Source organism: Elaeis guineensis, chromosome 4 (genome assembly GCF_000442705.2).
Source record: "Elaeis guineensis isolate ETL-2024a chromosome 4, EG11, whole genome shotgun sequence".
Lineage (NCBI taxonomy): Eukaryota > Viridiplantae > Streptophyta > Magnoliopsida > Arecales > Arecaceae > Elaeis > Elaeis guineensis.
In genome coordinates, this window is record NC_025996.2 from 23,345,007 (window position 1) to 23,369,531 (window position 24,525).

Consider the following 24,525-nt stretch of genomic DNA (forward strand, 5'->3'; position numbering starts at 1 on the left):
TCCGGACTCCTACGGGAGCCAGATCTCGTCTCCGACTCCAGTTGCGGGAAGACTCCGTCCGGACTCCTGCGGGAGCCAGACCTCATCCCCGACTTCAACTGAAGGAAGACTTCGTCCGGACTCCTATGAGAGCCGAACTCCGAGCTCCTCTCAGACGGGTAACTAGCCACCTCTCTCCGTCAGACACTCCAGTCGGACTTCGGCCGATAGGCCTGGACCCTCTAGCAGGCCACAGCAACGGCCGCGACTCTGCTCCACTTCCTGCGACGGATTCCGCGCGGCTCCACCACCCCTCACGACAGACTCCACGCGGCAGGCCGCAGTAATGGCCACGAATCTGCTCCACTCTCTGCGGCAGATGCTGCACGGCTCCACTACTCCCTGGCAAGTCGTGACAACGAACGCCGCTCCACTCCCCGCAACTGATTCCACGTGGCGAGCCATGGTGACAGCCACGACTCCATCCCATTACTCATGATAAGTTCCTCCTGGCCCCGTGCGGCCCATGACGAGGCGGTTACGAACAATCGCTATCAATCCGTTGCTCCCCCTGCCTATAAAAAGGGACCCCAGATACGTTATTCTATAAGCTCAAAATTCTATCCCAAAACTCTGCTAAAATTTTCGTTCGAGCACTCCATTCGTGTTGAGGCAGAGAATTGACTTGAGCGTCGGAGGGTCTTGCCGGAGCAACCCCACCTCCGGTTTAGACTTCTTTTGCAGGTCCCGGTGGCGACCGCGACTCCCTCGACTCCAGCTTCTCCGGTGCAAGCGGATTTTTGCACCAACAGGATTGGCGCTAGAGGAAGGGGTTGTGTCTTCGCAGTACCCTTGTTCTTAAAGGAGCGCTCAACGGGACCGCCTCCGATCATCTTTTCTGGCATTTTCTCCTCCTTCCTCCACTAGGTCTTTGCCCGATGCCTCCCCGCAAAGCGTCCACACGACGATCCACGGCCTCCGTAGCCAGATCTCAGGCTCCGACCTCACCTCCAGTTTTCCAGCCTCCTCCTCCTCCGGCGACGGCGGTTGGTGCGGAGCAATTCGACCTGCTGACGCAGCAGATCAGAGACCTCACTGAAGCTGTGCAGGCCATACAGCAGCAGCAGCAGCCGCAGGCATCAGTGCGCCTGGAAGGAGTGTCGCCGGAACACCAGAATCCGGCGGTAGGGCGGGCCACTTGGGCCAGCCGCCCCGTCTTTCCCGGAAAGATGAATCCGAGGGTGGAGAGCCCTCAGTCGGATCACGATTCCATCCCTGAAAGATCTCTACCCTCATTCTGCCAGAGGACCCTCGAGATCCGTAGTCGAGAGGATTTCTTGGATCGGAGGCTCCAGGAGATGAACTGGCGGATCGAAGAACTCCGCCACGCTCTCCCCGCTTATGGTGAGGATATTTGTACTGACCCTCTCTTTTCTCAAATGATCATGCAGGAACCGATCCCGCCAAACTTCAAACTCTCTCAATTTGAAAGCTACGACGGGACTTCGGACCCGGTTGACCACCTGGAGGTCTTTCAGACGATGATGCTGCTTCATGGCACACCCGACGCCATTCTATGCCGATCCTTCCCATCCACCTTGAAGGAAGCGACGAGAAACTGGTACTCGGTGCTGAAGTCGGGTACCATCTTTTTCTTCGATCAGATGAGCCACCAATTTATGGTCCATTTTGTCAACAGCCGGCGCTCCTGGAAGGGTTCGAAGTCCCTCATCAACATCAAGCAGAGGGAGGGGGAGTCCATTCGGGCCTACATCAACCGTTTCAATGTCGCCGCGCTGGAGGTCCGGAACTTGGACCAGTCGGTAGCGATGGCCGCTCTGAAGGGCGGCCTTCAGAAGAATGACCTTTTGTTCTCCCTGGAGAAGAAGTACCTCAGGGATTTTGCTGACCTATTGGCTCGGGCCGAAGGGTACGCTCGAGCGGAAGAAGCCTTTAAAATGAAGGATGAGGAGATCGCGAGAGAGCGGCAGGCGGGAGACTCGAGTAAGCCCGCAGTCGAAAAAGGGCCGAGAGAAGCTCGGCCACGTTCTCGAACTCCTCCCGGGCACAAGCTTGTCCATACTCCTCCCCGGGTATGCAAACAGAGAAGTCCGAACCGCAGAGTTCGGCGGGGTTCTCCACTAGGAAGGTTCCGCAACTATGCCCCTCTCAATGCATCGAAAACCCAAGTGCTGATGGAGATCAGGGAGCAGCTGCCAAGATCGGAAAGGATGCGCACACATCCTGGGAAGCGCAATCCTAACAAGTTCTGCCTCTACCATCGTGACCATGGCCACGATATAGAGGAGTGCATTCAGCTCCGGGACGAAATTGAGGAGCTCATCAGATGAGGTCGGCTCGACAGGTTCATTCGATGCCGACCTGAAGGCAGAGAGGATCGGCCAAGGGCCCTGCCGCAACCTGAACCGCCGAGGAGGGAAGAGCAGGCCGGAGATCGGCCTCCGATCGGGATCATCAACTCCATCACCGGAGGGCCTCAAGGAGGAGCAGACCTTCCACGACCATGGGACTCGAAAAATCTGTAAATGTACTACTAACGACTTTGCTTTGAATCAAAATTTCTTTCGACTTTGCATGTCTTTTTCTTTTGGCATGGACTTATTACGACAGGGGATAACCCCTTCAAACAATCAAAACAAGGTCATGTTAGGAACAGGAGGAGAACCTCGTCCTAACATGAGCAAAATGAAAGCCCGATTAATCTAAGATCGGATTGGGGGAGAGGCCCATACAACGGCCCTTAGGTGCCCCCATGGCCATGTTAGGAACGGGAGGAGAACCTCGTCCTAACATGAGCCAAGTCAAAGGTCCGATTCTTTTAGACCGGATGGGGGGAGAGGCCCTACAACGTCCTTATGTGCCCCCACAGCCATGTTAGGAACAGGAGGAGAACCTCGTCCTAACATGAGCAAAGTCAAAGGTCCGATTCTTTTAGATCGGATGGAGGGAGAGGCCCTATAAGCCCTAATGTGCCCCCACAGCCATGTTAGGAACAGGAGGAGAACCTCGTCCTAACATGAGCAAAGTCAAAGGCCCGATTCTTTTAGACTGGATGGGGGGAGAGGTCTTACAGCGTCCTTATGTGCCCCCACAGCCATGTTGGGAACAGGAGGAGAATCTCGTCCTGACATGAGCAAAGTCGAAGGCCCGATTCTTTTAGACCGGATGGAGGGAGAGGCCGTTGCAACGACCCTTATGTGCCCCCACAGCCCCGTTAGGAACAGGAGGAAAACCTCGTCCTAACCTGAGCTGAGATCGACTACGTCAAGAACAGAAGGAGAACCTCATCCTGACGATGACAAAAATTCGGTCGCCCAACATGATCGGATAAAGGGAAAAGTCCCCTCAATGGCACCTCTACATCTCTACGCGACCCCGCGAAAAGCAAGGGGAGGATCCTCACTCAGAAAAGAGGAGAAAAATTAAAAAAGAAAGCGATAAACTACATCAGCAATAGATGAAAAATAAACTACACCAAAGACATAGGGAACTTCGTCTCAACAAAGACGGGAGTTCCTACCGAACATCCCCGGTCTCTAAGAAGGCTCTCGACACGGGTCAAGAAAATAATGACTCCTTCAAGGTAATGCAAAGTTCAGACCATGAGCTCGAGCCTACGGCCATGGACGACAAGAAAAGCAAATCAAGGCGACAACTGGGCACCTCCAAACGACACCGACACCGAACAAGTCGAAAGACAAAAGAAGTTCGGTGAACGACGGCCTAATACAAGATTGAACAAGGTAATGCAAAATTTTCTTGTTATTTCATTAGCTAACCACGCATAACAAAAACCTGAAGGCAAAAAAAAAAAAGAAGGGGGGGAAGAGAAAGAAAGGCGACAAAAAAAGTAAAACAACACGATAACGGCTGGGAATCTTCAAACTACGTCGACGTCGAACAAGTCAAGAGACAAAAGAAGTTCGACGGACGATAATTTAATGCAACACGTGGATGAGGTAACACAAAATCTTCTTTTCATTTCATTCACAAAATATACACTACAAAGTCCAGCAGGCTAAAGGAAGAAAAGCAAAACAACAAGAACAAGACAAAACAACAAAAGAAAAAATATATACATGAGAAGACGGAAGGCAAAAAGAGCCCTAGGGAAGCTCTGCTCCTTCCGACCTCGAATTATTTACTTCACTCCTTATCAGGGACTGCTTCAAATTTTCAACTTGTTCTTCTAGCTCTCTCTTTTTCAGCAGCATGTCCTGGAATATCCGGTGGAATCGCCGACTTTCGCCCTCCGACTCCCGAAGTCTCTTCCTCAGGACTTCGGACTCCGCCTCCGCATCCTTGACCGCCTGCTGCTCATATGCCAGCTGGATCTTCAACCGCTGCAGCTCGGCCTTCCCCTCCCGAGGGCGACGGATAGCTCTCCCGTGGTTTCCCTCAGGGATCGAAGTTCATCAGAGTCCCGAGCTGAAACGAGCTGGGCTCCTTCAGATAACTGCCTTCGAAGGCGGGCAACTTCGTCGATCGACGCTTGGAGCTTCCTCCTGTAGTCATCCACCTGCTTGCACCAGCCGGCCCGGTATGCATTATAGTTCGACTCGGCATCTTGAAGCTGTTGCTGAAGGTCGGAGAATTTCTTCGACCAGTCTTGTTCGCGTTCGGCCTGGTTGCGAGCCAAGACGAGCCCCCCTCCAGCTGGCCGATCTTCTCCCGTGCAGCCGCCAACTCCGCTTCGAGAGAGCTGATCTTGGAGGCCTGAACTCAGGATCGGTCGCTGGCGTGCTTCCGGTGTTCCTCGAGGTCCTTCTCAAAGTTCGCCTTCCTCCGACTGTAATCCATGATTCCTCTCACATGGAGGTTCTGGAAGTGCGCGGCCTCCGCAGTAGCCTCTGAGTGACTTTCCCTCAGTCTAGAAAGTTCGTCCTCCGTCTCCTTCGACCTTCCTGTCAAATGACGAACTTTCTTTCTCAGATATCGGATTGTGGACCTCAGTGGAATTCCCTGTGGCAAGGGGAGTGCATCGGCAGGGTACTGCCATCGGGAGGTCAACGCGTTAAGACGCAGCTCATTACAAAGAAGAAGAAAGAAAGAAAGAAAAAGAAGAGAAGAAAAGTCCCCCATAAGGAGGCGACCAATTTTATTGACTAAACGTTTCTTGAAGACAAAAGAAAGAAGAAAAATTGTAATAAAGGAAGAATACAAGGTTAGAGGTCTCGGACCTCTGGACCAATGGGGGGACTCGGCACCTCTGGGAGGTGGTCCGTAGTGGCTGCGACAGTGGTGGAGGGTCCGGCTTCATCCTCGGACGCCTCGTCCAAGAAGCTGAGGTCGAGCTCGGGAAATTTTTTGACCATCTTCTCCTGGCAGAGCTCGAATCCTTTGTTGAATGCGGCTTGACCGAACTTAACCTTCAACTTCTTCATTTCGATGGAAGCCTTGAACTCCTCCACCGCTTGACCCCTGGCCTCCGAGACCAGGGTCGGGATCTGCTCCGCCATATTGGCAACCTCGGCCTCCGCCCTCCTCACCATCTCCTCCAGGGCGGCCTTCTGTTCCACCGAGGTCTGTCTCTCTCTCTCAAGCGCTTCTCGGAGACCGGCCGCCTCGAGGGCCATTTCCTTAAGGCGGGCAGCCTCGGCCTGCTGACCCTCCACTGCCTTATTTGTCGTCTCGATGTTGGCGAGGAGTTGGTGTTCGAGCTGCAAGGATGATCGGAGGGTCAGAATGGAAGCTGAGAAGTTAATTAAATGAAGAAGCGAAAGGAAGAAAGGAAGATGAATCTGCTTACCTCGAGGAAGGCCCCCAGTGAGTCCCAGACTCGTTGTGCAGGATCGACGCGGACGATCCTCTGGATGACTTCGGACAGTGAGCACCCGTCAACCAGCTTTTTTATTAGGTCCTTGTCACTAAAGGGATTATCCCCCTGCTCCTCTTCAGAGCCGAGAGATTCTTCGGTGGCAGCCTAGCGACTGCCGACCCTGCGGGCCAAGGTCTTCCTCCTCTTCCTCCTCTCACCCCCTGGCACCTCCTCAGGGCGGGGCTCCGAAGCGGAGACCTCGGTAGGAGAACTCAAACCCCTCGAGGAAGCCCGGGTGGCTGGAAGCTCCGTGTCTGCAAGGACGTCGGCGGCTGAGGTCGCTTGGGCGGGCACGGTCGAACCCATCTCCTCCACTCTGGTCTTCTTCGCCAGCCCGGAGGCCGCGGCGTCCTTTCTTTTGAGAGCCTTCAGGCCCCTGGCAAGCATATGTGCTTCTTCGGCGTCCATGCCTACAAAAAAAAAAAGAGAAAAAGAGAAAGAGGGGGTGAAAAAGGAGAAAAGAAGAGAAGTAGGGGAGAGAGAGGGAAGGAAAGGAAAAGAAGAAAAGAAAAGGGGAGATGAAATACTGATGGGATCCAGGGGGCTCAAGCCGATGTTGAACAGAAACTGCTCCTTCAGGAGGTTGGGAAGAGAAGGAGTTGGATATTGGAGGAGTTTCTGGGAGGCTTGAAGATCGTCCTCCCCCAGGTTGGGGGCCCGACGGACGGAGTCCCTCGGGGAGCCCCAAGGGGGCAACCCTAGCCTCAAGGTCGGGCATCGAACATAAAGAAACTTTCCCTTCCAGTTATGGATAGAAGATGGGGCACCTTTCAGCAACCCCTTTCTACCGAACTGTGGGGAGAAGTACCACCAGTCCTTTGCCGTGGGATGATGCTTGAAGGTGTAGAAGTATCTAAACAAGGAAAGGGTGGGCTGGACTTCGACTATATGACAAAGAGAGAGGAACCCTATCAAAAACCTAAAGGAGTTCGGTGCAACCGAAGCTAAAGAAATGTCCAGAAACTGAAAAAGAGCAATGACAAAAGGCGGGAAAGGAAGCCGAAGTCCAGCACGGAAGGCCTCCTGATACAGGCAGAAACAGCCGGAGGGAGGGGCACTAGCCCGGTCGGACGGGTCAGGAAGTTTCAGTTCGTACTCCGGAGAAACCCCATACTGAACTCTTATCAATTGGAGTTCGTCCGAAGTCAGAGAATAAGGAATGACGTTCGGTGCAAAAACCGGACGAGGTTCAGCTCTAGCTATCGGTTCATCTACCTCCTGAGGACTCTGGGAGACCGAAACGGACGAACTCCTAGAGCCGCTAGAAGAAGAAGCCCTGGAAGACATCTAGAATCACACGGAGACCACTTACAGAGGAGAAATCCCTAAAAATTGGGAAAAATCGCAGACAAGGTCTCGGGGGACTGACGTGCAGAGCAAGAGGAAGAAAGATCGAACGGCAAAAGGAAGAACAAAAAGAGGAAGGAGTTCCAAGACTAACCTAAGCGATTCGGGAGGTGCGAAGGTGCGAAAATGAGGACGGCTCGAGGAATGCCTAAGGCTGGAAAGGGCGCTGAGAAAAATCGGAGTTCTCAGAGAGAAGAAGGGCACCAGAACGAGACTGTCGGATAGAGTGGGACTCTTGGAGGAGGAGTGCGGGTTTAAATAGACCCCGAGATCCGGCATAATGATAATTGCGAATCTCCTCTGATCGGTCTCTTTTCGCCGCGTGTCCCACTCACCACAGCGGGCGGTTAAAAAGTGGCAGACGGCTGACAGAGCCTTTATTGCACCACGCCTTGAGCACCGTTCCGCTGCAGGTTCCAAACGAGCATCTTCGGATCGTCTCGATTTGAAAAGACTTCAGCGCACGCGCATTGAATGCCAAAATATCTGAGGACGATTGCGCGCGGACATCAAGGGAGCAACTTCGGTTGTGAAAATCTCTCTGTACTTCCTTCATTCGAAATTCGAACTCGAAAGTAGGAGGACTGGTGTTGGGTATAAAATACCCTCAACCGAAGTTCTTGACATGATTGACCCTCCCAGGACTCCTCCGGCTTTCGACTGCAGATGGTACCTCTCCGGACTTCTCCAAACAGCAGGATTTTCACAGTACTGACTGAATTCCTCCGACGGACGAACTCCCACTGCACCACCCGAGCTCCTTCGACATGAGTTCCCCCAGTCATCTATCAAGCCGCCCCAAGTGCTCACTGAGCTCCCCCGTCAGCCGACCTTCTACGACTATCAGCTGTTCCCTGAATCCCTTCCAGACTTCTTCCAATCAGGTTCAACTCCAATCCGAACTACCCCGGACTTCATCAACGGCAGATTCCTATAACTATCAGATTTCATCCGGGCTCCCACGGGAGCCGGACTTCGTCCCCGACTTCCACTGCAGGTGAACTTCGTTCGGACTCCTACGGGAGCCGGACTTCATCCCCGACTCCTACTGCGGGTGAACTTCGTCCGGACTCCTACAGGAGCCGGTCTCCGTCCTCGACCTCGACTGCTGGTAAACTTCATCCGGAATCCTAAGGGAGCCGGACTTCGCCCCTGACTTTGATTGCAGGTAGACTTCGCTCGGGCTCCTACGGGAGCCAGATCTCGTCTCCGACCCCAGCTGCGGGAAGACTCCGTCCGGACTCCCGCGGGACCCGGACTTCATCCCCGACTCCTACTGCAGGTAAACTTCGTCCGAACTCCTACAGGAGCCGGGCTCCATCCTCGACCTCGACTGCTGGTAAACTTCGTCCGGAATCCTAAGGGAGCCGGATTTCGCCCCTGACTTTGATTGCAGGTAGATTTCGCCCGGGCTCCTACAGGAGCCAGATCTCGTCTTCGACTCCAGTTGCGGGAAGACTCCGTCCGGACTCCCGCGGGAGCCGGACCTCGTCCCCGACTTCAACTGAAGGAAGACTTCGTCCGGACTCCTACGAGAGCCGAACTCCGAGCTCCTTTCAGACGGGTAACTAGCCACCTCTCTCCGCCAGACACTCCAGTCGGACTTCGGCCGACAGGCCTGGACCCTCTAGCAGGCCACAGCAACGGCCGTGACTCTGCTCCACTTTCTGCGACGGATTCTGCGCGGCTCCACCACTCCCCACGACAGACTCCATGCGGCAAGCCGTAGTAATGGCCGCGAATCTGCTCCACTCCCTGCGGTGGATGCTGCACGGCTCCACTACTCCCTGGCAAGTCGCGACAACGAACGCCGCTCCACTCCCCGCAACTGATTCCACGTGGCGAGCCATGGTGACAGCCACGACTCCATCCCATTACTCCTCATGATAAATTCCTCCTGGCCCCGTGCGGCCCACGACGAGGCGGTTACGAACAATCGCTATCAATCCGTTGCTCCCCCTGCCTATAAAAAGGGACCCCAGATACGTTATTCTATAAGCTCAAAATTCTATCCCAAAACTCTGCTAAAATTTTCGTTCGAGCACTCCATTCGTGTTGAGGTAGAGAACTGACTTGAGCGTCGGAGGGTCTTGCCGGAGCAACCCTACCTCCGGTTTAGACTTCTTTTGCAGGTCCCGACGGCGACTGCGACTCCCTCGACTCCAGCTTCTCCGATGCAAGCGGATTTTTGCACCAACAATAATAATAGATGTATTGATGCAGTACTAAGACCAAGTCCATTCTAACACCATTATATGATTATAAAGGATGGTTAGTCTAAATTTAAAATTCTAGTAAATTAGGATCCCTAACTATTATCTATCATACATAGCTAAAATTAAGGCTCAACTTATGCTAAGATCTCCACTTGTCATGTGGACGTCTATATTGATGATATTATTAATATATTTTTTATTTTAGATAATAAATAGGGCTCCTATATAATATAATTAATTATTTTAAATAATAAATAAAATTTTATTTAGTATGTGTTTTTATTTTGGATTTACGTGCTAGCTAGATTGTTGTTGGTAGTAGAATTTTAAAAAATAAAGCTTCTAAAAAGTAGAGGTTTTATAAAAAATTATTTATTATTTACTAATTATATTTATAAAGTACCATAGAACTTTAATATATGATTTATAATCAAAATAAAAAATACTTTTAATATAATAAAATGACACTAAAGAGTACTACTGTATGGTATTATATAATAGAATGTAATATACTATAATATTAAAAATATTTATATATTATTGTCATATAGTTTAATATTATTATAGTATAATATATTGTGACATAATATTTATTGAAATATAATATTATTATAATATAGTGTAATATAATTTTGCAATATAATGAATATGATATTACACTATAAAGGAATTATTGTAAATATAATGCAATATAATGTTATATAGTATAGTATGACAACATAATATGATAAGTATGATGTGGTACAATATAATATAATATATTTTTAAAATAATAATATGATATGATTTATATATGATGTAATTATGAAATTTATTTATGGGTATTTTAGTCATTATAAAAATTTCATTAATACTAAAAAATTTTTTCAACATTTGGAAGAAACTTTAAAATAGATCTTGAATAAATTTTTTCAACTTTTTTGGCAAAATCAAAAGAGGTTCCATATTTTTTTGTCAAACAATATTGTATCATCTAAAAATATTTTTAAAAGGTTAAAAAATATTTTCTAATGCTCTAAAAACTTTACCAAATAAGATCTTATCATATAATATATATATATATATATATATATATATATATATATATATATATATATATTAAAATAATAGTTGAATAAAAGTGAAAAAAATAATATATAATACTAAAACCGATAAAGGTTTGAGCCAGCGACCGTTCTAATTAGACCTTGTGTTTCCCGCGATCAAATAGGAAACTCTTAAAAACCATTAAAAAAAAAGTAAAAACAAAACAATCTGAAAGAGGACCCGGCGCCAGGTAACTCCTCGATCGATCAGCAACTAAAAGAATCAAAAAATATACGGTAGGCTTGGTGTGCTTCATTTACTTATAGCGTACATAGTTTATCGTCGGGTTTACCTCATCTCGTGGGTAAGAAAAAGCTATACGCATTCCAATAAGCTGCCGTTAGTTGTGTGCCTGATGCATCGCAGACCATACATCTTTCTTGGCATGGAAGTCTTTTGGGCACACTGCTGCGAGGATAGCCGAGAGCAACAGTCCTGGTCTGGTGGGTGCGTGGCCGGTGGCTTTATGCTTTTACTTTGAGTACTATTATTACCATGGGTAGCAGCTGGCAGGTGTCAGAGAGAGAGAGACAGAGAGAGAGAGGTAAACGGGGCCCACGGTTTTCTTTTGTCTTCGCAATCCCCCCCACCATTCCTCCAGCTGTGGGCTACCGTTGGGTCCTTTCACGTGACCCATCGTCCTTATAGCTGGACCCCACCAACCCGGGCCCACCTACGGCGGAGGCTTCACACATCGCCGATGGTACCGTCCGTGTATCTTTCTCGGGGCGTGCTGCGAGGAAAATCGGAATAGAAGGTGGATTTTGTGTGCTTCCTTTTTTTTTTTTTATAAAAAAAAAAATGCCTTGGTGAGCTATTTTATTAACCAATTCCTGTGGAAGACTGAACGCGAATTGAGTAAATGCACTAACGGGGACGGGTATGATTCGTGGTGGACCTGGATAGTTAAAGTGATGCAGAGAGACACGGGGTGTGGAAAGGTGGGCGGCAACGGATGGGCTGGGGGGACGGCTCAGTTTTGGGCTCCCAACTCAAGGGGGGGAGCGCCTGACGTGTAATCGTAATAGAATACGAATTTCTTTCAGGCAACAGCAGTAGCAGCGAGGACAGAGACAGAAAGGCTGACACTTGTCAGACGACTTTGGCTGCTCACACCGTACCCACATGCCACTCTACCGCCTTCCCTCTCCCTCCACCCTCCTCCTCTCATTTGAATCGCTACAGACGTTATAACGGTCGTTGATTTCGTCTAAAGACGCATATTCTTGCCGTCATATATAACGGCTAGTAAAAGAATTATTCACACTTCCACACCCCTTTTTGTAGAAAGGGTCTAGTCTGCTCAATCTTGCAAATACGTAAAGATCTTAATAACCTTAAACTTGTTTCTTAATTTGTGAAAAAAGCGGGAGGGAATTTGGGTTCTAAACTGACATGTGATGTAAATTACTACAATAACAAATCTCATTATAATTATCCTAGACATAAATTAAGGTGGGCAGCAAATGAAAAGCTGTGCACCTATTATACATGTCTATATACCATTTTAGTGTAGATATGTTTTAATTGGGCATGGTCTAGTTCGTTTATGTACCCCATTGTGGCTTGCCATTTAAAACATCTTGGATATAAAAAAGATCGAAAACATCTCAAATTTTGCCATCCATATAACAGGGGTCTTCACTTGGATGTAGACTGTGGACCTTGTAAACGGTGTGGTTTACCTGATACGTACAAGAGCACACATGTATCGCACCCCTTGTCTCGTGATCTGTGAGGTAAAGGGTAAACCTCGTTCCTCAGTAATGTTTTCAGAAAAAATAATATTTGTAACAAACTTTTCTGACTGCCGTAACAGAATCTTAACGGTCCCGGGGCGAGCAAAACGTTCCACTTATAACGGCGTTATATAAACCCCTCCCTGGAGTCTCCACGCCATATCTGACAACCATCCATCCCCACAAATCTCAGACGAGCCCCTCTCGGGTCTTGTCACCAAAAGCGATTCTGGTTTTGGGCCGAGAAGAAGTATTTTTGGCTTTGGATTTTCGGAGTAGAGAAGAGTAGGGAAGAGAGGAAGCAGCGGATCGGATACTTCCTCTCTGAGTGACGCGCTCCTGAGATTCTCTCTTTCTCTCTGCTCTCCGATCTGAGCGTCTCAGCTGGGTCTGCCTTGTCATCTTAAAACCATCCCTTTTAGCGCGTGTAGATGTTCAGAGAATGGCCGAGGAGCAGAACCCACCACCAACCCAAGAACAGCAACAACACCACCAACAGCAGCAGAGCCCACTCCCACCGTCCTCCAAAGTCCCTCGCCTTTCATCAGATGCCTCAGGTACTACTTTGCACCCTTTTTAATCATTACATTCCACTCTCTTTCTTTACCGCTATCTCCGTCTCTTCTCTTTATGGTATTGCTGGTTTGAGTTGATGGTGAGATTATGGGTTGGGTTTTGTGATGGATGTAGAGTTGGTAACGATGGCGGCTCCGTCGCCGCTGGTGCTGGGGCTGGGATTGGGGTTGGGGGTTGGGGGTGGTTACAGCAGGCCGGCCTTCACGTTTCTGCAGCTGCAAGAGCTGGAGCACCAGGCGCTCATCTACAAGTACATGGTGGCGGGCGTCCCTGTCCCTCTCCACCTCGTCCTCCCCATCTGGAAGAGCGTCGCCGCCGCCTCCTACGGCCCCCACCACTACCCTTCTTGTAAGAACTCTTCCATCCCTCTTCTCTCTCTCTCACCCCCATTTTTTTTTGTCTTTTCTTTCATTGTTGGCTTCTTTGGTTTGCTTCGCTTCATTTGGTGCGCATTTGATTCTGTGTTCGACCTTGTTTTGGAACATCGTTCGTGGGGAAAAAAAAAAGGGCATAGGACTCGTATTAGTGTTCATTCATCTTCGTCATTTAATTTCCTTCAGTTGCAGCCCTTTTCTTGGTCTTAATTAAGTGCCGATGGGGTAACAATCTTCTCCATACCAAAACAAAGGGGAGTATTATATTCATTATTCCGATGCTTTGCAAATGATTCATCATTAAAGCTGGTTTGATAAGTTCGTTTATGAGATGGATGACTCGACGGCGATCCGTGCATGCGGTACAAAAGATGCGCCACAGAGGATCCGATCTATACCTTGAACATCGAACTGTTTTCATCAACTCCTTGGGGCTTTGGATGGGTTATGGAGTTACCATGTTCATGATCTACTTCGTTTGTACTTCCTTTCTGTAAGGGTTGGATAAGAATACTGTAATTTTTCTGGCGCAGTGTGTGATCTAAAATATATTTTTTTTTTGGGTTGGTTGAACAACAGTCATGGGGTACGGTAGCTTGTGCTTGGACTACAGGAATAGCATGGAACCGGAGCCCGGGCGTTGCCGGAGAACCGACGGTAAGAAGTGGCGGTGCTCCCGGGACGTCGTCCCCGACCAGAAGTACTGCGAGCGCCACATGCACCGTGGCCGCAACCGTTCAAGAAAGCCTGTGGAAGCAGGATCTGGTGCAACAAGCGCCCCCGCCTCCGCCACCTCCACGGCCACGGCCACGGTCACCGCCATCACCACGGCTGCCGCCGCCACCCTCCAAGTCGAAGCCAACAATAATATTAATCGTAACACCGCAACCCATCTCTCTATTGCCATCCCATCTGGCGGTGGTCTCCAGCTGATGCCCACCACCAACTCCAGCAGCAGCAGCGGCGGCGGCAGCACCAATGTGTCGCCTCCAAGGCTTGGCTTCTCGCCCACCAGCGTCCTACAGTGCGGCACCGCTTGTAAAACCGGACCTTCTTGAGAGTTTAGACTCTCTCTGTCCCTCGTTTGTCTTTTTTTTCTTTTTTTTTTTTTGTATCTTTATCTTTTTTGTATTTTGTCTAGATGTGAGTGTTGGAGAACATCAAGGTATGCTGGTGTCTTTTGGGAGAGAACCCTACCCACCTCCCATGAGCCTCTTCATCTTTTGTTCTTTCTTTACTATGCCAAAGAGTGGTGTGAAGTGAGTTCAAAATGAGGTGGTGGGTTTATTTTGAAGCTTCCAATCTCTCTCTTATCTTGCCTCAACTCATTGAACTCAATTAGCTAGCAGGCAAATGTGGTGCAGCTTTTTCATCGCGGCCTGAATACGTATGTCTGGTAATAGGCGTGAATACGTATATGATACCAATGTGGTGTGGTGAATGGCAGAGTAAACAAACAGGTGGAATGATTATTGGGGCATCGTTGTCGTTTATGAGTTTAATTTGAAGGATTAGTATGATATTGCGTGGTAAAGATGCTCTTGTTGTTTGAGAGATTCCATGTCGGGGGAGATTAAAAGTAGTTCCTTTTTTACCGAGTTGTTGTTGGCTTGTGGTGGGATGGAGTGAGGGCAAAGCATGCAGTTTGCCGTGCTGGATGCCTTGTAGACGGTGGACAGGAATGGGGCTGTCCTTGAAAGCTTCGAGCCTCGCAATTCCCATGGCCTTCCTGGTCTAGAAGCTAGCTGGGAATTTGGAGGCATCTGGTAGACGTGTGCCTTAGGGCATTCGATCACTGGAATCCACCGATTTAGAAGGATGGATCGTACAATTAATATACGGAGGAAGGAAGATGACGCGTGCCAACCGTGAAACACTAGTGCATGAGTACCTACGCCTAGCTACCTTGGAGGTATCGCGTTTGATCCTCTTAGATTCCGTTCATTGAATAAAACATATTGTCAGGGTAATCCTCATTTGAAAATATTTCGATATTCAGTTATTTGGTATTTGAACATGGTGGTAACATGTCCGTAATTGTTCTGGTTTGATGTTTTCCATTATGGTCCTCTCCACGAATTGTACGTAGATTGAGATCCAGGTAAAGCAGTTAAAGATCCCCGTAATAGTTTTAGCCTGCTGGTATATATTGGGAGGCTACGAGTCATTATCAACTATTTAGATGTATGTGATATAGAGTCGGTTCCACTTGCATTAGCTGTCACATAGCATGCAGGATGCGTCTAATGCGACCCAGAGGGAAAGCTGGCCTGAGCTTGCCAAAGACACGTTACACGCATTGGAGACAATACGGATTCAACAATGTTGTCAGCTCTCGATGGGGATGATTGACTTTGGCGTTAGGCGATATAATGGCTATTGCCTTGGTGGAGAAGAGGACATGGTCTATAGTTGCATGCACCGTTATCTTAACGAAAACTCTTTGTTACTATAATGATATCATCATATCTGCATCTTCAGTAGAGCTCACAGCACCGTCAAGGATCTGGGGAAGCTTTCACAATCCCATCCTCACATTCGGCTTTGATATTAGTTCGATGGTTTTCTCTCTTCGTGCTTTGAGGCTCGATTTCAATGGATCTGTTTCTGATGAGAAAGTAGCTGCTGTACATGTTGCAAGGGACCAGCAAGCGTGGGCTGTTAGGCTGCAATTCATCTCTGGTACAGTCCTATTTGTGGAGCTCGTCGGAGCTTGGGGTGGTCTTCATGATATGGTTCTTCAATTCAAAGCACAAAAGGTTTGGATGGAAAGAGATTTTACAAAGGTTATAAATTGGATCGACTCTCTCAATTTGCAATGCAGTTCTCTGTTGATGGCCATATTACAATGGAAGAAAACTATGTTCTCCTCAAAGCAAACCATACTTTTCGAGAGGGCGACCAAGCAGATGATTGGGCTGCCGCTCAAGCTCCAGAGAGGAATGTGTCTTTGATTGCAGAGGGGACACCGTTCGACTATATTGGCAGATGATGCGTTCGGCGTAGATTTCTAATGAGGTTTAACTTGTTTTTGGGCTTTTCCTCCGTCCATGTACACACAAACCCCCCCCCCCCGCCCCCACAAAAAAAAAAAGCTATTCATTCGGGTGCGGCTCAGCGGTCTCCCTTCAAACAGGAAACAGACCGTGGTTAATTGGTTGAGCATGTCTGATACAATTGATGGAGGCCGATGGTTGAGCGCTGAGACGTGAAAAGAAACGGAAGTTTAACGCCGCTTCAAAGAACAAATGAAAAAATTAAAAAAAAGGCGAGGGTGTCCATCTCCTCCTCCTCAGCTCTTTTCCAACCAAACCCGGCGGCGATGCCACCACTAGCCACCGTCGTGACCCCGCCACCGCAGACGCCAACTGCTGACTTGCTTTGGATTTCACAGAGCGCAGTCCGAACATCGATCGTTGTTCCCAAAGAAACGTACCAGCCGAACACCCGGGGCCGGCAGGCCAGCGGTTGTCGACGGCAGCAAGGGCGGGACTAGAGCGACAGATGGGCCAGAGTCGGAGATGCGGGGGAAGATACAGTCGGGCGGAAGAGGTGGGAGCACGGGAGAGGGGTCAGAGATTTGGACGATGGGGACGGCGGAGGGCGTCGATAAAGGCGCAGGGGAACCGGTTGTTCGGGGAGGGGAGTGGAAGTCGAAGTGTGTGTTGGAGAGGCAAGGATCAAGGTTTTGGGATGCAGAGGTAAGCAGATTCAGGCTTCACGGTGGCTGCCTCCCGTCACGGCGACGACAGTGGTCTCGTGGCCGGATTCGGAGAATGAGAAGAAGAGACTCCCCTCTGCTCCGCCTTTTCTTTATTATTTTATTTTTCTTCAAAACGTCGTTAAGCTCCCGTTTCTCTTTGTGTATCGTTTCGATGCTGGGCGGTGGGATCCGCAACGCTCAATCGACGAACGGATTCCATCTGTGCGGCTCCGTCTTTTTCCTGTCTGAGTGGAAACAGCGGATCCTCACCAGATTATTAAGAGCTTATTAGGATGTCCAAACTACCAGTCCTGTTACTTCATTACCGGCTAATCAAACATCGAGACTGATCGTGCTCGGGCCGGACTTTACAGTAAAAATCAAGCCCGATGTATATGTCCAGGCCCATTTCCAGTTCAGACATGGGGCCTTTATTTTTCGGCCAGGCCCTGTCCAATTCTAAAAGGTCAATATCCTTCCCATCCAATAAAGCCAATATTGATATATTCATTAACAAATAGCATAAGATTGTACTATTATAATATGTAATTAGTTAATATAATTAATGTCTATAATTATCTCCGGCAGGAATGGGTTAATTTTCAGATTGGGCCTGTTTCTTTGCCCAGGCCTACCCCGACGGACCCATTTTTATTGAAGCCTGCCAAGTCTCGGGCTGGGCCGGGAATGGTCAACTCTAATTACAAAGATATCTCGGCCTATGAGGCTACGACCAGCCGTGCAACGCACGAACGCAACGCAACACCAATCCTACGCATATATGGGCCGCGTAAGATCCACAAAATGCCCTGCTACGAGAACACCAGTGGATCATAGACATAATTGAGGTCCACTCAGAGTCTCAAATACATGAGCCTCCAAATCTCTTGTGAATTTGCGACGATTTGATCTACCTAATGAAATATGGAGGGTATACACTCTCCCACTCGAAAGAATATTAATCGTGAATAATATGATGTAGGATGCCAGATGGGTTTTGCCCTTGCCGAAGACAAAGTGACTCTCTTAGCAAGCTACACGTGCAATACATAACCCGATGACATGGCACGTGAAATGATCTCGTTTGGTATGATGTGGCATGTGTGATGATGCCGAGGAAGATAAAACGATGAGGATGACGGCTCACTAACGGGGTCAAGGACCCCTTTGGTGCTATAGCATGCCTTGGAGTTCATTCACTGTATTGATAGCCATAGCACAGGCACTTGGCTGACCTTCGTCGAGCTCGTAATTTCCACCTAGGCTGCCGTGTTGCCATGTTGTATGGGAGCAGAACTCAAAGTTTAAATCTCTTGGACTCTATCTAATATATATATATATATATATATATATATATATATATATATATATATATATAAAAAGAAGATGTATTAACTATTTAGGTTATTCATATAAGCAATATATTATCATCTATAAATATCATTTACATCAAAATCAACAACATTTTTAGACTCTCATATCAAATAATTCTAAATTCTTCAAACATTAAATTAAAGTATGATGTTATTAAAACTCACTTATATGATTTAAATGATATTTTTAAAATTTAATATTATTATCCTCTTGCAATAAAAATCCATTCATATATGTAGTTGAGAATATGAATAGACATCAAAAATTTGGATGAACATTATTTTACTATTTATATATATATATATTTTAAAATATAATCCATTATATGACATAGGACCTGCACGCAATACGTAGGCTCAAAATTAGTATTAAAAGATAATATAGATTGCATGTAAGATATATTATCATTATTATATTGTCAGTAATGTTAATTACTGTATTTTATACACGTAGATAATATTGCAGTAAAATTACTGAAAATCTTGATTGATGTGTTTGGTATGACAATTAGATTACCGATAATGTGAAATCAATTTCTCAAAATACTTCTAATAATTCTACCTTAGTGCTCTTCTTTCTCCCTAATAAAAAGCAATGGAAGTGGTGTGGGTATGGTGGTGGCGCGGAGAAGCTGCGGGCTAGGGGATATAGAAAACCACGCGGACGATGAGGGTGGCAGACATACACAGAGGAGCCGTGGAGACAAGCACAAAGGAGCCGTGGGGGTGCAGGCCAAAGTGTGTGGGGAACTGCAGGCACAGAGAGAGGAGGAAGAGGGTGCGCATGCATAGAGGACCTGTGGGGGTGGTGGGGATGAGCATGAAGGAGCTGTGGGGAAGTGGTGGGGGATGAGTGCGGAAGAGTTGCAGGTAGGCAGGGGCGGAGGAGCCACAGTTCGCAGGAAGAGGAGATGGAAGAGCTATGAGCAGATGGAGGGGGGGCGGAGGAGCCGCGGATAGATGGAGGGAGATGGAGTGGCCGCAGGTGGTGCTGGGGGAGGGGATGGGGGGTGAGGGGAATGGATCTTGTGTGATTTTTTTAAAAGATAATTTTATCTAACATTTTTAGTACAACATTGTCAAAAAAATGATAATCTGAATAGCGACCTCTCTCCAAGACGATTGAGATTACCTTATGGAAGTCGATGTAGATTTTCAAGATAATTTGGATTGATATTCAAAAAGTATATCAAATGCAGTAATCCAGTAGGCTTACTTTAAATTGCCAGTAAACTGGACATATTGTTCGCTACCAAATGCAACCTGAAAAATATTTGCGAAGCAAACTAGATATGTCTCTTTGGATATTAAACACAAGGCGAATAGTACCATAGATCGAATTGCTTTTTATGTCGCTAATTATTTCTAGAGAAATTGTGGACCAGGGTGAATGCAGCTCCAACATTTTTTTTCAAATTATTTTTTTTATTTTCTTATTATATTTATATCAAATTTGTATGAATGCTCCATGAGATCAACTAAAAGAAGCAATTTCATCTTAATGTCGGAATCTAGCAGGCCTCCAAGCGTTGAATTTTTTTAGGTGTCCGCAGAGTTGGAAAGAGAGTTTCAAGCGGCATCAGGATTAGATTGATGATCTTTCCTATTTCTTTTTGTTTTCTTCTTCTACTTAAATAAAAAAAGCCAAAGATTCTAGGTGTAGTTTGGTTTCTTTGTAACTATAATAAAACTTGTTGGGATAATTCAACCAACCTCCAACTCCGACTCTACATTGGCCTTATGAACACAATACTCTGACTAACAATCAGTTGACCGATCGACAATCGACTATTATCAACCAACAATGAATAACTTGATTAATCTCCGATCGAAGATCATCGGCATATCAGAGTTATCGATCGATACTCATTCGGATCTCCACAACTACCGACCTACTACTATTATCGATATATAGTCAGTTTATCTTCCCACGATCACATAAGATCGGAATGTACGGAATCTACACATCTAACCGTTATAAACGGTTATCAACTACATGTCATGATCATTAGTGGGCATAAACAGCCCATTAACTCTATGATTATGGTCTGATAATTTAGTACCATAAAAAGCGAACCATTTGCTCGACGGTTACATCTGAATCACCTATAAAAAGGAGGTAAATGAACAGCATTGGTAAGATAATTCTGGACTGAGACTCTACCATTTCAAAATTCTCACATGTTGTTCATCACTCTCTACTGACTTAAGCATCGGAGGATCTCGTCGGACACAATTTCGATCAGTAAGGACTTTTTTTGTAGATGCTCTTATCCATGACGGACGCAACAGGAGATTGCCCGCAACAGATTGGCGCTTCAAGTAGGGGGAAGGATACAAGCAATCATGCCAAAAATCAGAGCACAACACTCGACAGGATCGGTGAGGCAATCTTTCCATCGAAAAGATTTTTCTTTTCCATCTCTAGTGGCAGAGTCCAGTTCTTCACGTCCTGTAGTCACTACGGATGTATAAATTACTGCACTTATGCGGCAAATGAACGTATGAACGGAGGCGGTCCAAAGCCTCCAACCACAGCAAACTCAGCAGCAGCAGCAGCCGCCATCGGTGGAGAAATCGGTAGCTCAGTCAGTGCCATCTAGGTACAGCTGCCGTCCACCACGGCATTCATTCTTTCATCTCCAGAGCAGCGATCGTCTTGACACTCTCATCGAGATGGACAACCGCATTCTCGACACTCCCATCGTGCCACCCATCATTCATGGTGTTCTTCCTCTCCTTCTCATGTACATAGTATTAGGAAGGGAAAAAGGCCACAGGCGCCTTCTGCTTCTCCATCTTCAAGCTCTTCAAGGGGTTCTACTCCTAGAGTTTTTCAGCAATGGTGACTTGACGACTACGAACGCAAGTTCAAAGAGATTGACTGCCAGCTTGTCTGACTTCAGATGAAAGGTCGAAAGTCCTCCAACGACTACGACTTCCACACTGTCCAGCCTCTCTCTCAACGTATCCTGGATGAATCGATTTTCTCTCGGTTCAAGATACCATAGATGAAGTCATATGATGGCTCCACCAACCCAATCGACCATGATGATTCAGGGGGCAACCAATGTTCTCTTATGCATCGATTTCGCAACAACTATTCGAAAGACTGCTCGAGTCTGGTATTTCAGACTTCAGTCGGAGAGTATTAACTCCTTCGAGTAGCTCGAGCATTCTTTCATGACCCACTTCAGTACTAACCGAAGGTCGCCACGGACATCAGACAGTCTCTTCTCTATTAAGCAAGGTGAGACAAAGATGTTGAGAGATTTTGTGGCTTGATTTAACGCGGTCACACTTGAGGTCCGGGACCTCAATGAAGATATGGTCATATCGGCCCTGAAGAGGGATCTGAGGAGATCCAGATTCACATATTCTCTAGACAAAACTCTCTCTCGGATCTATGCTGAACTTTTAGAGCACACATACAAGTATATTTGCGCAGATGAAGCTGCTTCTGACCGACGCCAGATAAAAGAAAAATGTCAGAAGAAAAAATAAAAGAAAAGTGAAGCTCCGATCGAATCAAGTCGGTTAATTATCAATAAAAGAGCTTCACCTCGATGACGGAGTCCGAAGCCGAACAGCTATAGTAGGTATGACTCCTATACTCCTCTTTCTACTCTCCGTACGTAAATTCTGATGAAGATCGAAGGAGAGGAGTATCTACGACACCCCTTACCAATGAAAGAGCCACCAAAGAGCCATGACAGAAAAAAGTATTGTCGGTTCTATTATGATCACGGTCGTAACATCGAATAGTGCATCCAGCTCAGGGACGAGATCAAGATCCTGATTCGATGAGGCTACCTCAAAAAGTTCTGACGAGATCATCCGACTTAACCTTCCATCGACCAACAACCTCAGCCACAAGCTGAGGAGATAATTAACAATCGACCAACGACGGGAGTAATCAACATGATCTCCAGACGACCGAAGAACTGGAGGGTAACTTCTGAAGAAGCATCGGTGAAGAAATGACGACTCAATAATGTAATCACTTTTTTGAAAGATGGTGTTCGGAAGATACAAACTCTCCATGATGATGCTATCGTTGTCTCAATGACGATAGCAAATTATGATGTAAAAAAAAATCTAGTTGATAATGGAAGCTCAACAGATGTTCTTTTTTGCTCGATTTTCTTCTGAATGTGACTACCGACTGATCGACTGAGAAAAATCTCAACATCATTAGTCGATTTCACTGGAGATGCAATTATTGTGGAAGGAGAAATCACTCTCCCATTAACTGCAGGAACGGATCCACAACAGAGTATTGTTTTATTGACATTCATGGTTGTCCGAGTTTTCTCGGCTTATAATACCATACTCGAACGATATAAACTTAACACTTTGAGAGTAGTAGTCTCAACATATTATCTATTGATCTGATTTTCAATAAAAAATAGAGTCGGAGAGATGCGTGGAAACCAACAACTCATCTGACTTTGCTTCTTAGTCTCCACACAGAATAAACAACCAGAAGACTCTTTGTCTATTGATAAATTAGACCAAAAGGAGAATGAAGAAAAGGGTGAATCAGTCGAGCAACTAATTTTCATCCCACTAAAAGAAGAAGATCCTGAGAAGACGGTCCAAATTGGATCGCAGTTGCCTGATCTGGAGCGGCAATAACTAATAAATCTACTCAGAGCAAACGCTAATATTTTTACTTGATCGGCAACTAACATGTCAAGCATTCCTCTGGAGATAATAATCCACTGACTAAATATTGATCCAAAGGTTAGGTTGGTGAGATGAAAAAAATATCTTTTGCTCCTGAAAGGCAGAAGGTCATCGACGAAAAAGTCGACAAGCTCCTCGTAGCTGGCTTCATCAGAGAAGCTAATTATCCCAATTAGCTCGTCAATATAATGATGGTGAGAAAAGTCAATGAAAAATAGAGAATCTGCATCGACTATACAAATCTAAATGAAGTGTGTCCGAAAGATGATTTTTATTTATAAAAAATTGATCAACTAGTTGACGCGACTTCAGAGCACCGACTCTTAAGCTTCATGGATGCATTTGCAGGCTATAATTAGATTTAGATGGTATCTGAAGATGAGGAACACACAGCCTTCATAACCGACAAAGGTATCTACTATTATAAAGTAATATCTTTCGGTTTAAAAAATACCAGAGCCACTTACCAACGGCTAGTCAACAAAATATTTAAGACACAAATCGAATGAAATATGAAAGTCTACGTGAATGATATGCTGGTAAAAAGTTCTCAAACTGCTGATCATGTTTCGGATTTAGAAGAAGCCTTCGACACACTTCGACGATATTAGATGAAATTGAATCCGATCAAGTGTGCATTCGGAGTAACTTCTGAAAAGTTCCTTAGATTTCTTATGTCACAAAGAGGAATCGAGACCAATCTCAAGAAAATAAAGACTATCATCAATATGAAGCATCCAAGCTCCAAGAAAGAGATACAACAACTTAATGGAAGGATCGCTGCACTCAATCGATTCATCTCGAGGTTTGCAGAAAGATGTTTACCTTTCTTCAAGACCCTGAGGCAAGCAAAAGATTTCTCATGGTCAGACGAATGTTGGTAGTCTTTCGAAAATCTAAAAAGATATTTTGCATCTCCGTCGCTTCTTACAAAATCGAAGGTGGGAAAAATTTTGTATCTCTATTTGGCAACTTCAACGGAGGCAGCTAGTTCGATATTCGTCCAAGAGAATGAAAACTGAATTCAACGATCAATCTACTATACTAGCAAGGTGCTTCATAATGCCGAAGTAAGATATTAAAGAGTGAAAAAAATGATCTACGCTCTAATCATATCATCACAACGGCTTCGCTCATACTTTCAAGCACATCCTATTATCGTCTTGACAGATCAGCCTTTGAAAATAATTCTACACCGATCTGATACTTCAAGTCGAATGACAAAGTGGGCAATAAAACTCAGTGAGTTTGATATCCAATATCGCTCATATCCATCGATGAAGAAATATGTTTTGGCCGACTTTGTCGCTGAGTGTATTATACCAGACAATAATCCTGAGGATAAGTCCAACGACAAAATAAAGCAAGCTGCAGCTCTCGAGCCCGACTTTACATCGATATGGGTGCTACATATTGATGGAGTATCTAATACGCAGAGCAGTAAAACTGGTCTCATCCTCATCAATTCCAAAAAAATTGTAACAGAATATGCTCTTCGATTCAATTTCAAAGCTTCAAATAATCAAGCCAAGTATGAAGCACTCCTAGCCGGCTTAAAGATTGCCAAGGAGCTTGACATTGACAATCTGAAGGTCTTCACCGAC

The 24,525-nt window shown here is 46.3% G+C and overlaps 1 protein-coding gene across 1 annotated transcript; it reads left to right on the forward strand.

The window, feature by feature from the left end:
- The first annotated feature begins 12,373 nt into the window (after positions 1 to 12,373).
- Positions 12,374 to 14,583, forward strand: LOC105043359 (growth-regulating factor 12). The gene is made up of 3 exons (XM_010920878.4): positions 12,374 to 12,763; positions 12,897 to 13,130; positions 13,736 to 14,583. The coding sequence occupies exons 1-3, from the start codon at positions 12,649 to 12,651 to the stop codon at positions 14,212 to 14,214; spliced, it is 828 nt and encodes a 275-aa protein (XP_010919180.1). The 5' UTR covers positions 12,374 to 12,648; the 3' UTR covers positions 14,215 to 14,583.
- Positions 14,584 to 24,525: the final 9,942 nt, after the last annotated feature.